A 14,447-nucleotide genomic window follows, 5' to 3' on the forward strand; every position below is an offset into this window, starting at 1 on the left:
CTAACAAACCCTGTTGACCTGTAGCTTCTTGGCTCTGTTCACTCCAACAAAAAATGGGTTGTGTTGTGTGATAAAGAATGGACCTGTTTTCCCCTTAATCGTCAACAGACGACATTGATTTCCAGCTATCAGTAGCAGATTGTTACCACACACAGCTCAGATAGAGCGTGCAGCTTAGGAACACAGCAAATGTCTTCTTCACTAAGTTACTGCATTTTCAAAAAATACAGTACGTTATTGCAAATGATCATGCACTATACCCAAATAGTGGTAACTACCTGTCAAGATGTTTTTAACCCTAACCCTAACCCTAACCCTTTAACTATAAAAATACAGCAAAGGTTAACAGTGCAGAGTGTTTCAAAGGACTTTGGAGGCCTCAGGCAAAAAGGGACCTGGGGGGGGGGGGCTATATCGTATCAAACCGAACACCCCCAATAATCCTCAAAGAAAGACATGATACCAAATATCCTCTAATCTTAAATACTTGTTTAACCCCCGATTTCATTGCCTGGTGCCTCCGTTGCAACACATGCAAAGTTGAACTCTGCCCAACTTCTGCCGTACGTAGCGTGAGAAACATGATGCGACAGAACTATTCACATATTCACATGTGTAGAAGCAGTCGTGGTGTGCAGTGTTAACGACACATACCAATGTCCCCGGTGTGATTCTATGTGGGAACCTGCGTTGTGCTGCATATTCTCTCTCTCTACATGTTCAGCATCTTCCCCGTTCAAATATGTAATTAACATCTTTGCAATCAATTTTATTTTATTCTTGTTCAACTGCTTGTCTTTATATAGCAGGAAAAAACATTACCTCAGCTATGATCATTTTAAAAGATCATTGCCCCAAGGCCATCCCAGAATATAGAGATGTGCTTCTGCTCTGAATGACACCGGCTTACAACTGACAAAAAGAGGAAAAACTCAGACTGCAACATTTATGCTTTTTCTATTGCTTTGCTTCAGTATCATCATTTAATTTGAACCTCTCTAGATCTGCTGTATCGTCAGCACTGTTCAATCTGTGGATGGATAAAAGGTGGACCAGCCCCAGGACTTTCTGTAACACGAATTCATTTTTACGTTTTAGCATTCATTAGTAAGCCACCGAATTAATGACCATATGGAGAGTTCTGGCTCCAATTTGATCTGAAATAGACAAAAGCCGACAGGTGCAGATGGTTTTCTTGAATTTGGAATTAGCTTTTTCAAAAGCACCATTTGTGTTCACATCATTGTTTTACAAATAACCAGAAGGCATGACACACATTTAGTGGAGTGTTACTGTACACACGGAAATATTCATGCAAATGTATGCAAATTATTACTGTGTGTGTGTGTGTGTGTGCCACAGAGCATATGTGCCTGTGTGTGTCCCTATGTGCAACGTGAGTTAATGCGTGTGTGCCCACATGTGTAGGTTGATTTCATGTCTTGCTGATATCTTTTGTGCCGTCCCTCATTCTCTCTCCTTGTGGGTTTAGTTGCTATGGCGATGCGAGTGGGGAGAAGTGGAGAGCCATGGAAAGGAATGAGAATATGTGTCTGGAAAGTCCATCAAGTCGGACTGAGAATCACTGTACTAACACATCTTTACATGCGCAGGTCAACACAGCGTGCCACATCTGAATGAGAAATTGTGCTTCACTTTTTGTTTACTTCTGAGGTTTCGACATGTGAAACTCCTTTGCTCAACTCAAATACACAACATATCAGGATGTGTTGAAAGCCGGGATGAGGAAGACATGTATATCGCGACCCTATGTTTGAGCGATTTGCATGCCAGAGGCTTCAAACGAATCCTACCCGCAGTTCACATCCGAGTTGTTTCGTTGTGTACAGTAGTCCTGGCTACGTGCGGTTCAGAGAAGTGACCTTGTGCACCAGCCAGCGTGAAAAACAGCGTGAGCACAGAACCCAGAGCTAAAAGTACCAGAGCTGTCAGGCAGACTGGGGCCAGGAGGAGAGGCTCCATGTCCCCACGGCCCAGCAGGCACCACGGCTCTGTCTGCAGCAGGCCCCCTCACTGGCACGGCCACAGCTGCCATATGGAATCACAATCGCTTTTAATTTGCTCTGTGTTCTCAGCCACCTCTGGCTTAATGGCAGCTTTGTTTACCCTTCATCACAAGTGTTAGTCTCTCTCTCTCTCTCTCTCTCTCTCTCTCTCTCTCTCTCTCTCTCTCTCTCTCTCTCTCTCTCTCTTTCCTTTAGAGAGAGCGAGAGTGTTTGTGCATATGTGTGTGCCCAGATAATCATACAGTGCTTGCTGCTGCCTGCTGCTAAAGAGGCTGTAAATGTAGTGTTGATCATCACTATAATGATCTGGGCCCACACCGTGGCAACATAAACTTTGGAGGGCAGAGTATTTCTACACTGTGGAAGTGATTCAGGTTGATCTGCAACCTTCATGTGAAATGATCTTAAGTGAGTATGGTTCAATCTGCTGTGCAGGATGTGGCTCGAGCTGGTCTTCCACCGACCAGACGGTCTGTGGTTCCTCCAGTCTCCATGCCGAAGTGTCCTTGGGCAAGACACTGAACCCTAAATGTGCCGACAGTGTTTGTCTGATAGAAAAGTGTTTTGTATAGAAGCGCTGTATGAATGTGTGTGTGAATGAGACTATATTGTAAAGGGCTTTCAGTGGTGGATAAGACTGGAAAAGCACTATACAAACACAGTAACTGAATAAAATCCAGTCCATTACCATTATTGGATTAACTTCCATCATCCACATCTCTATCAGATCAAGAGAAGCAAAGTAAACATTTTTTTCTGGACAAATTTAAGCTGAAATATCAGTGTTAAGCTCATCCACTGTTTCTGAAAGTTGCTTTTACAAAGAAATGAACTTGTGTGTGATACTCAGCACTGCATAGTTTGGCACTAGTAATGCAGTCAAAATCACATTCTGACCAAATTTAAATATTAATGAATTTATAACATTGACATATTGTACTTCTATCAAAATATATGTGGTCTGAATTCTTTCCCTTGATATTTCCCTTATTTTAAATGCAGTTTCTTTCTTCCATAGTTTTTTTGGGAGAGACCAAAGTTTAATAAAGTTTTGGATTGGGCTTGAGACTTAAAGCTTAAATTACAAACTTGATACTGGATTTTGGGGTAATTACCAGGCAGGGAACTTTCTAATGACAGACACTTAAAATGACATTCTGAAACACATTGTAGGATGTGGTTTTCTAAGGCCTCTATAGGATACCCAAGTGTCTGCTGCTTTGAATTTGACCACTATTAGTGGCTATAGAACTTTCCATTCTCCTGTTGATCCCGTTAATATCTCGGTGTGAGTGTAAAATGGTCCAAGCTGGAACCTTAATCCCTTGAAATTGAAACAGTAATTCAGGCAGGGAATTTGACTCCAACCGAGGCCACTCTATTCACGCAAACCAGCAGACCAGCAGAACTTTGCAGGCTAACCCTACATGATGTTGCAATAGGAACCAGACTACTTATATACATTTGGCCAGTGTGTTCGTCTGGTAGGAAAGTTATTCATATTACAATATACAAACATTGTTAGAGGTTTAATTACTTTAATTGCTTAGCCTAAAGCAGAATGAGGGACAGAGTTATGTTCAAATGATCCAATCAAGCATCAAGGATATTCAAATTATGAAAGAAACGTCCCTCAAACCTTTACTAAAACATCATGAGCTACAACAAAGTAACTCATGTTTTTGACTGAACCTGGTACTGATGAACCTGACACTTTATTATTTGTGCTTTTACTTAAGTAAAATATTTGAGTACTTCCTCCACCTCTGCTAAGCTTCTTGCTATACTGTCCCTGGTCAGGTTGACTGGTTACGACATGGCCAAAACAACCCTCAGGCCACCAGGAAATATCCTGGTGCACCCAACTGGCTCTCCATCGGTGTGTGTGTGTGTATATTTATTTATATTTGTGCATTTGGTTCCCGGGAGCTTACACTAAGGGGAATAACGGCTGATGGTTCGAGGAACTTAGCTGGTTTCTCTCTCTCTCTGAATGGTTCCGGAGGAATGTCTGGAGTTTTCAGACCCACTAACCACAAACATGGTCTCACATTGTCAAGAGCCAGCAGCAGCAGCAGTTGCAGCAGCAGCAGTTGCAGCAGCAGCAGCAGCTGGAGGAAGAAGCAGGGTCTGTGGTGAGATTGCAGTCACCCACTCATGCGGATGGACTGCTTTAGATGATTCAGATGCACAGTCGATGCTGGATGAATGAATGAAACCTCATTTGGGAAGGTGGGAACAAAGTCTATCAACAGGAAAGCAGCGAGTGTGATGTAAAAGCACAACCTTCACCATTTGAAATGCATCTCCACACATGCTGACCTGATTTTGACCTTCAGTCAGCGGCACGAGTGGAGTTTTAGATCTATCACTCAGGAGAAATGTGGGAATTAACTCTTTCACATTGTTCCACAGACAATAGGATTAATGGCAGCATCGTCTATTCAGGTTTTTGTGTGAGTGACATCGCCTTGATGCTTTAATCTGATGGAAAACGTGCCAGGGAGGGCTGACGGCGGGAGACCCCCCCCTGATGACTTGTTTGTGTCACTTGATTCTCGTACTACGTATTGGAACCACGGCTGTGTGTGCATGTGTGTCCGGGTCAGTAGGAGGACAGGAAATCTCTGTGTGACTGCAGTGTGTCGCTGCCAAAGTTATTGCACACTCTCACAGGACCCACACATATTAAAAGGATGAGAGCAATTGTTGCTGTTGCATATGCCTTTGCATAAGATAAGAAATTAGTATTTAAAGGGTAGTTTGTGTCTGATTCGTCTGCCTTCCCTTCTTCTCCTTTACTCTCGCTCTAGGTTTTAGCTTCCTTCTGGCTGCCATTTGTCTGCCTTCTTCCTGTTTTACCTTCATTCATTGCTCACTTTAAAATCATGAATAATCCCCAGCTCTCAGGTCCATCTACCCATCTTGCATCCCTCTCCCTTATTATGCTGTTCATTATAATACAAATTCATATTCACTGGAAAAACGCGTCAGCTCGATAATTGCTGAGGATTATTCAGGCAGTGGGCTCATTTGCTTAAGCTGTGTACTGACAAGAGGAGAGGAGAGGAGAGGAGAGGAGAGGAGAGGAGAGGAGAGGGGAGAGGAGAGGAGAGGAGAGGAGAGGAGAGATCTTCCTATTACGTTTTTCTTATGCTAGATCATCAGGAGTCGAAAAAGGTGACAAATTTGACAAAAAAAGGTAACTATAATTGGGACCACAATTTGTCAAATGCCACCTTTAAAGTGTGAAGTTATAGTCAATTACATCATGAGGTTATAACACCCTCTAAATAATGTAATCTTACTGTTACCAAAGTAATGTGAGTGGGATATATTTCAAACCTATTCTGACCTTTTTCAGCTTTTTTTTAAAAAACGGAAACAAATTTGCATCCCTGTGGTGTGCAGCAGTTTTCTTTGCCAGTTTGGTTTTGCATGTCAAGCTTGTGCTGATCTCAGCAGCCCCCGGGAGCAGATCTGGGCACTGCATCAGAGCAGGGCGCTGCGTGTCCTGATCCAGGGGCAGGACCCAGTCAAAGTCTTAAAAAACCAAGCTGCAGTGTAGAGAGCGATGCAGAGGGAGAGAGAGGGTTAGAGTGCAAAAGAGGGTGGCAGAGTTTAAGAGGAAGAGTCAAGACGAAGCGGAAAGGAAGAGGGAAGACATGAGGATGAAGTATAATGAGAGAAAATACTGAGATATGAGACAAAAGGTCAGGAGTTTAAAAAGGTCTAAAGATTGTTTCTTCAGCTCAAAAGAATAAAAGGAGATTATTAAAGATTATATAGTAAAAGATTATTATAAAATACTCCTATAAAAGTTCATGGGAGGACAGTAAGAGGGTTTCCGGTCATATGTTTCAGGTACTAAGTGCCTCATTGTCTACCAGGTCTTTCAGTCTGCACATCTGAGTGCCTGAGTGCAGCCCAGGTCCTGCTGGTTGATGGGAAGAGTGTCCATTTCCTCTGAGTGGGTGAAATGTAATATTCAAGTAGAGCTGGGGCTGAAGAGCATTTAAGGTAGAAGGGCAACGAACCAACGAGAGGATAGAGAAGGTAAGAGTTGTTAGCCACGATGCAGGTGGGCGTCTGGTGCCTGTAGGTCAACTGTCACACTCTCCGACAACCCCAGTTTTTACCTTCAAGGATGCCGGCCTTGATGGGCAGCTCCAAGAGTCTCTCAGACTCGGCTGGACGTTTGACATGTTTGGCACTGCGGTAACCAGCAGGCTGCGTGCTTCTGATGTGCTGTGCGCTGTTTGCTCTGACAGAAGGGCGACACTGGAGGCCTGGATCACAGGTGAACAGTCGGTGGCAACCCATCTGGACAGCAGCCCTGGAGAAAATGTGCATGTGGCATTGCAAGTGTGTGTGTGTGTGTGTATGTGTCCCGAGAGGCTGTGGGATTGACAGAGGGCTCCAGAGTGGAGCGGCTGTGAACAAGTTTGCTCCATTACAGCCAACGCTTTTAGCCTGATTTGTCAGCTCAGCAGCTCTCACTTATCCGCTGATCAATAAAAGGAAGCTGGACCAAACTTCTTCGAAAAGGCCGACACTTAAAACACATCCATCCACTCACAAACTCCTGCTTCACCGCCGAGATTCTCCCTTATATTCTCTCCAGTTTTCTGCTGGACCTTCATGAGAACATCAGGCGACTTCCTTGTCCACATGACTGTGAGCCGTGTCACAGATTATTGGATAATTCAATTTAGTTGCAGACAAATTCAAAACTTTAGTAAACAGACACGGTTCGTTAACTCTGTGAAAAACAGGGAAATCAAATGATGTGGAGCTGCAAATATCAAATTGATGCGTCAATTTTCAGAAAACTATTGTTTGTACAAGCAAATATGTTTGATGTGTTGCTTCCTGCATCTCAGATGTGATGATCTTCTGCTTCTTACATAAGAAAATTGATTTGTTTGGGACTTTTCGGGGCATTTTGCTTAATCAAGAAAATAATAGTTACTTGCTGCCCCTAATTTCATTCGATCAGACAAGGAGTCAAAAGTTTGATTTACTACAAAAGAAGTTGCTGATTATTAGTAAAACAGCTGAAAGAAAAAAGATGATCCGATCGTGTGTTATCTATTCACATCATGAGCAGACAGAGAGCACATGTACCTCCGCCAAGGCCCAACGGCCCCCTTATGAATCCACGTTTAAACATGTCAGATTTTTTGTTATTCTCTGAGAAATCAACGAAAATGCCCTCACAGTGTTAACGGAGGAGAAAAAAAATCCTGGATGTGCCCACTTATCAAGATCTGCTCCAAAATGTAAGGTTATTTTTCCCTGACACATTCCACATCATTCCACCAAGTCTCGTGATAATCTGTCCAGCGGTTTTTGCGTAATCCTGCTGACTAACAGTCAAACGCTGATGTGAACAGCATCAAGAAAAAGTCTGAAACTTCTTTTCAGCAGAACCCACTCATCCACCCCAGCAGCCGTGAGTTTGTCACTGATCACCACTGATCCTGTTGCTGCACCTTCAACTGTTAATGATAACAACCACACTAACCAATCACATTAACTGAATCAGCCCAGGGAATCGTTTCTTCTCAGTGCCATTATGGAGACGGATGTCACTGGGCTCTATCAGCACACAGCGAGACGAGAGTTTCCTTGGTGTAGGTGTGAAATTACATCAATTCCTCTCATCTTGCGGTGTGTGGGGGGAGCAAATTTGCCCTAAGGGTACGCTCATCATCTCCCCTTGTGCTTTAATTTCCCTCGCTGTCACTGGGAAAAAAACAGGTCTGTTATATATTTCGCTGTAATCACTTGCGTAAGGTTTTATAACAATACAGAGATTTAGGTTCTGTGGGTCAACAGGGAAACCGACCCATAAATACACAAGGATCAGACGTGAGAACTGCCGGGTTGCCATGGAGACAGATGCTGATGTAACGATCCTCATTATAAACCCAGTAAATTATGTACACGCTGCATGTTGTAAATCTGTACATTTGACAGAGCCACTGTGTCATTCTGACACAGAGTTTCAAATCATGAAGCTACACTGCTGTCTCTGCTCATATTTAATTGCTTCTAGGCACAGAAAGGGTGTCAGCCTCTCTTTTTTGGTTGATAAGCCATCTCAGCTGATGTCTGGAGATGGTTAGGAGCAGTGTTGCTGGCTGTCTCTGCACTGTGACCTCCTTCAAACCTGGCCTGACTCAAACCTGAGCAGGGAACACTAAAGGAAACACAAACCCCTGGGTCTGGACCTTGTTAGAGGTCAGTGAAGCTGAGGACGGGGGGTTGCACACATATCACATGTGCTCAGAATCATTTTTACATCCTCTCCCCTTCTCTCTAACCAGGGACCCCTTAGGACACAGTGCAGGCGCTGCCTCAGGCTTTTTTTTACATCATGAGTCGTAAATACAATGACTTTCAGATGCTTTTTGATTTCCAGTTGTATTCTACAGCTACGACATTTCAAAAGAGCAAAGGGCTTGAACTGAGACTGCTGTTTCCCTGCTATGTCGTCTCACGGTCTGTGGACCCATCCAGTGTTTGTTTAAATTTCCGTCTATTCCCCGCAGGGTTTAGCCGTCTCCCTTCTTTGTACCCCTCTCTGTTCCTCATCTCTTCTCTCTGCTCAGCCCCCCAACTTGCCAGATCTCCTTACACTCTCCAGTCTTTCATGTGGATGGGGGTAGGTGGGCGGTGGAGAGGCGGATGGGGAAATTGGCCACCCTGGGATCAGACACATGCATGCATGATGCCTGTAAAATGTACAACGCGACAAGCCGGAGAAAGATTTCAGAGGAAGTGTCTGTGCTGGCGATGAACTGTTTGTACTCTGAATCCACAAAATACACATTTAATCCAAATCTGTGAGCAGTGGACTCATGCACATGAGATTTATTGCTCTGAGGTTAACCCTCTCTCAAACAGTGCGGCTGAGGCTTGTGCAGGGGCCATTTTTTCACACAGTTCATTTGCATTGATCAGTGCGTGGAATCAAATGAGTAAAGTGTGGAAAATCTCAATCTCTTAAGTATGAACACGGGAGGAGGGTTGTGAATGTATTTGGTCTTTGAAGTCGGGACACAAAATGGGCCATGCTGTGCTAGCGTGCCTCCTGCAGTCTGGGCATTACTGTGATAAGATCTTCCTCGATGGCTCACATAAGGAGCCCAGAAATGAGGTCAGTGTTGTCTTCTTATAAACAAATTCAGAGACTTAATAAAATCTTTCTGGAAAGTGCATTTTTGGAAAAACTAAAGGCGAGTTATTTACTCTTTGATCTTTGATCTTTGAGAACTCAGAGAATTGCTGTGAAATCACTGCTGCATTTTGGTGAAGATCCACCACGGCAGTGAGTCTGAGCAGAGGAGAGTGCTTTTCCATCTGTAGGTGACTGGTGATCAGGGGTCAGAGGTCGGGTCTAGGGCAAGAAGATGGAGGGGAGGCATGACCTGCTCTTCAGACACGCAGCTCAGAGGAAGCTCTATCTCGGGCCTGAAGGAGGCAGGAGGAAGGGCGGCAGGATGGGAATGGAGGACAAGACAGAAAAAACAAACAGTCCCAAGCGAAGACCTTCCCTACACAGGATTAAAGTGGATGTCCGGTCCCAGTACCCCCCTCAGCTCACTTCCCATGTCCTCCTGACATCACAGTTTAGCAGCAGCAGTCGATCTGCAACGGGTCTGGAGTATTTTTCACATCCTGACCTCAGCTGTCTGCCTCGCATCAGAGCGCGCACCGGTCATGTGATTGGACGCACGGCTCAAATATGAAAGAAAAAAAAATGTGGTCCGTCTGACATAAACAGAACAGTGTGTCTTTTAGTGGGGCTCACAGCTGCACAGCTGTGTTTGAGGAGGAAGGCTATTTATATATCCACACTTTGTTTTGATTTCTCTCTTTACGTCTTCTCTCCTGGTGGGTTGACACGTCTTGTGCCGTCAGTGCTCGATCACCTCTCACTGACCAATACTGAACAATGAATATTTCCTTTTTGCATTATTGTTTTTGTCCAAAGATTATTAGATTCAACAACTGAAGTTTGAATTTAAAGAATATGAGCTTTGACCGATTAAACCCTTATTTTTAGTGTCTCCTTCTTCTACCAATAATCCTCTCTTTCTCTCTCTTTCTCTTCCCTCCAGACTCGTACTCAGCAGCGGGCAGCGAGGGCAGCATCTCCACCTCTGTGGCGTCCCTGCCCCCTCAGGCTTCGGGCAGCTCGGCCCCCAGCTCTCCGGGCTCCAGACGTTCTGTGAGCACCCTGAAGAAGTGGCTCACGAACCCCGTCCGCAAACTCAGCGCCGGGGCTACTGCCAAAGGAGAGCGCCAGGTCCGCAAACTAGAAGGAAAATCTCCGTCTCTTCCATCCCAGAGCCACGGCCAGGACCTTGGCAACCCCCCGAGGCCTGATGACACCCTCACCATCCTGCCTGTCACCCACAGAGAACTGGTGAGAACTGAAGTCATGATGAGGATGCATTCTTTTTTATTTTGTTCTTGGTCACATGAACTTTGTGCTGTATGGTTCTGAAGCAAACAGGCTATTACATATATGATAAAAAATAACAGCAGCATTACTGGCTCAGCCTGCAGGAACCCATGTTCTCTGACTCACGTGCTCTCTTTTCATGTTCTGCAGCTTCCAGCGTGAGCGTGTTTCTGTTTGCCTGAATGCATGAGTGTACTCCACATATTTTGCATCATGATGATATTGTGTTGTTCTGACACTGTGGATGTATATGTGTGTGTTGCAGGAGTGGAAAGATGGCCTGGCCAGCCCTGAGGACCTGTCACCCGCTACACTGCAGTCCCCCAGCTACATAACTGACTCCCTCATTGGCTGCACATCCCTGCCAAACACTCAGGTCTGTTCACATGACATACTGTAAAACAACCACTGTCCAGCCTGTTGTATCAGTCACCACCTGATGTTATAATCACAAATTATAGAAATTACATGATTGAAGCATTGTGTTAATAGGGAGATTTCTCGATGCCACAAAATGTGAGTGTACCCGACTGTTTTTCTGAATCAAATTTGGCTTTAATGAGTTTTTTAATCCACTGCTGATTCATTCTAGTGAACAGTTTACTGTCTGTGAGAGGAGTAAAGCCGTTCTCTCTGTGAGGACCCGGCCTGGCAGGGCAATGACATCAGTTCTCTTTGTATCTATGGTCCCCCAGTCAGATCTGGAAATGACTAACTGTACTGCTGCTGGCCGAGCTCAACTATCAACTCAAACAAGCACACAGATGCACACAGGAGATCTCCGTTCTGTGACCACACAAACACGCACACACACACACACACACACACACACACAACAAGGCATGCAAAGATATGCTCACAATGGACGTACTGTAGCACACACATGTAACGGAGTCCAAATGAATCCAAGGCGCTCTGGGAGCAGATCAATGCAGCCGAGAACCAGAGGGTATAGTTTGACAGTGTCCCGTTTGATGCATGACTCACATTCAGCATGTTACAAAAGGACATGCCCGGAGATAAATAGGAAATAGCACGAAATGGCAGAGAAGATGAGAGATGACTCCGCTTCTGTGAAGTGAAAAACAATACTGTGTGTGCACACATGCGCTTTCATTTTTCCATCAAACACTCTGAGTCAGTCGCTCATGGCAAAGACGTGTCTCCAGTCAGAGGGTTCCTTTTTGTTTGTGAGGTGAAAGTGAGGCAGAGACCGGGATTCGCTCGGGCAGCCGCAATATTGTATGAATCAGCAGAGCCTGAGTCCTTTCAATATGAAACAATATTGATATCTGAGCCTTTGAGCGCTTCGGAGTGTCTCCTGTTAGACACCAGTGCACTTAAATCCTAATTTCAGTCTCAACAACACATCAAAAGCCATTATTCGATTACATCATGGGGGGATGAGGTCAGCGCTGTTGTGTTTTTACTGCCAATCTCTTGCAGTGAGTGAGAGAGAGAGAGAGAGAGAGAGAGAGAGAGAGAGAGAGAGAGAGAGAGAGAGAGAGAGAGAGAGAGAGAGATTAAATTATGTAGGTCAGTCACCTCCAAGATGTGGTTTCTGTCTCTCTCTACTCCACATCCGTCACCGGCCACATGTCCAGTGTAATACTCATTGTTGTTTTTCATCTTGTCTTGTTGTCTCTAAAGTCGACCACAGAGGAGCTCAGTAAGTTTGGATTCAAGGTTTATTATTTCATGGTCAGTGGAAAGTTCTTGTGATTGTGTGTCAGCAGTCAACTGAGCTGTGGTGTCAAAAGGAAATCCAGAACCACAGATCATAGTACAAAAACAGTTTGTGCAGTCTGTCATCTTGACCACCGGTAAACAAATAACTAAGGAACAACGCAATAAACTAAATTTGTGAAAACAACACACATAATATAATCTGATGTGAAATGTAAAAACTCAAATAGATGTAAAATTATAGAGTAAAAAATAATATAGTGACTTGAATATTGTGCTCGTACACAACTATAAACAACAATTTATCTGCAGTTGTTTGTTTATTTGTTTTAAATGTAAAATGCACATGAATTAACACGTCCAACATGTAAATGTGACAGGTTTAGCCCTGCAGGCTATTTTGCATTTGCAGTCCTTGAAAAGAAGAAAAACATACAAATTACATATAGGCATAAAATATATATTTATATAAAAAATAACAGAAACACATACACAAACACTTAGCATAAACAATGAATAACTGTATAACATATAAAAACATGGGTTAGGGCACATAACACATCAACCCCATTAAAGATTTTCTGATTATTTAGATTTTTAAGAAATCTAACTTCAAATTCCTCTCATCTAAAATATCACATTTTGAGAATAACTGAACTGTTGTTAGATTCTATTAATGATAATGATTAATGAAAAAAAATCTACTGTCAGCTTTTGATAAAGCTGTTTTCATTTTTTTTTTCGTTTGTGAGCTTCTGCGTAGAAAAACAAAACTTTGAACAGAGGGAGAAGAGGGGGATTTTTCCTGTGGGCTTTGCCACTGCACATCTGGAAGTGATCAGGGAGCCAGGGAGACCTGTCAGCCAGGCTGGAGCACTCCGAGCAGGGCAAGACGAGCAGGGGGAGCGAGGGTCTTTATGGAGCCTCTCTGTCTCTCCCCCCACGCCCCTGTGTCTCCACTCAGCTTTGTCTCTTTCATTCTTTACTCTCTCTCTCACACACACATCACTGTGACGGAAAGCTCACAACTCGAAGACACCGACACGTTTATCAGGGAAATGGCAGGTGAGCAAGTGGAAAGGAAAGTTCTGTCTATCTTTCCATTTGCCTAAATGTCCATCTGTCTATCCATCCATCTATTTATTTCTCCATCGGGCGGCCGCCTGCCAGGGTAGTCTGGGGGATTAGGTGAATGTCTGTGGTGGGTAAGCAGGTTTGTGTATGTGTTTAAGGTGGGGAGGTTCTGCTTGACTGGGACAATTGGACGTGGGGATTTAGGTGAAGACAGACGACTGCTCCTATAAGTTTACACGGTCAGGAGAGTGAAAGCCTAAAAAAGAAACTGCTCAAGGAATATGGTGAGAAATAGTGCATCTCATCATATAAGGACAAGTGTGGTTATGGTGACAGAGACTTTCAACTTAAGGGTCGTGAGCAGATGTATCCATTGAGTTTGTGATGATATCGGTCTGTGAGGGCTTTGTTGCAGCGCGCACAATGGCTATATTTGTGCCAGGACCCCCACAGGAAATGATATCAATTCCAGGAAAAAGCGTGAAAAGGAGGTCATGTTTATAACACATGAACACAATCGATTGGATCAGAGTAACCTTGGCTTTATCCTGCGTGCATTTCTATTTGCAGACATAAGGCAGTAATCCACTCAGGTGGCAAAACAAGGAAATATAGTTTATGAATTCACTTATAAATCAGAAATATAATGTAATATCCACTGGGCATGCTGTAATTGTATTCTTCTTAACTCCATCAGGAACCTTCAAATCTTTATTTGTCGTCTCCTATGTTGGTCCTTTTCACTCTTTGTTTTTTTTATCTTTCAATCTATCTCTCTCCATCCATCTGCGGCTGATGTGCACAGCACGGATCATTAACGGTGACAATCTGAATCTGATCTTCTTATCATTCAATCTCTGCTCCATGTCTCGCTCTGCTCTCACTGGTCACCTTGGAAACCTGCTTCACTATCATCTCTCTCGCTGCGCTTTACCTCCCCTTGCTTACTTCTTCTGGCGTGATCCATAACCCTGTCCGTCTCTGTCTCCTCAGGACACGCAGTCCACCAATGTTTTGCCGGACGACAGCGGCTCCGTGTTGATGGATGACACCTGCAGCCAGTGGTCGGCTGCTGCGGACACTGAGGAGGAGCGGAGAAGTGCCTTGGAGAAAAGCTTGTACGTGATTCATCAACGCAAACATGATCTTAATTCAACATGTTCGTGTTATCACATTCTTGCGTT

At 44.0% G+C, this 14,447-nt stretch overlaps 1 protein-coding gene across 3 annotated transcripts in view; it reads left to right on the forward strand.

Annotated features, from left to right (window-relative positions):
- Positions 1-14,447, forward strand: part of arhgef25a (Rho guanine nucleotide exchange factor (GEF) 25a) — a 46,711-nt gene that overhangs the window by 21,899 nt on the left and 10,365 nt on the right. For all 3 annotated transcript variants that reach the window (XM_035159460.2, XM_035159461.2, XM_035159462.2), the window contains 3 exons: positions 10,157-10,464; positions 10,769-10,879; positions 14,257-14,381. In XM_035159460.2, the coding sequence (XP_035015351.1) occupies positions 10,157-10,464; positions 10,769-10,879; positions 14,257-14,381 (544 nt within the window). The remainder of the gene's footprint in view (positions 1-10,156; positions 10,465-10,768; positions 10,880-14,256; positions 14,382-14,447) is intronic.

Source organism: Hippoglossus stenolepis, chromosome 6 (assembly GCF_022539355.2).
Source record: "Hippoglossus stenolepis isolate QCI-W04-F060 chromosome 6, HSTE1.2, whole genome shotgun sequence".
Classification (NCBI taxonomy): domain Eukaryota; kingdom Metazoa; phylum Chordata; class Actinopteri; order Pleuronectiformes; family Pleuronectidae; genus Hippoglossus; species Hippoglossus stenolepis.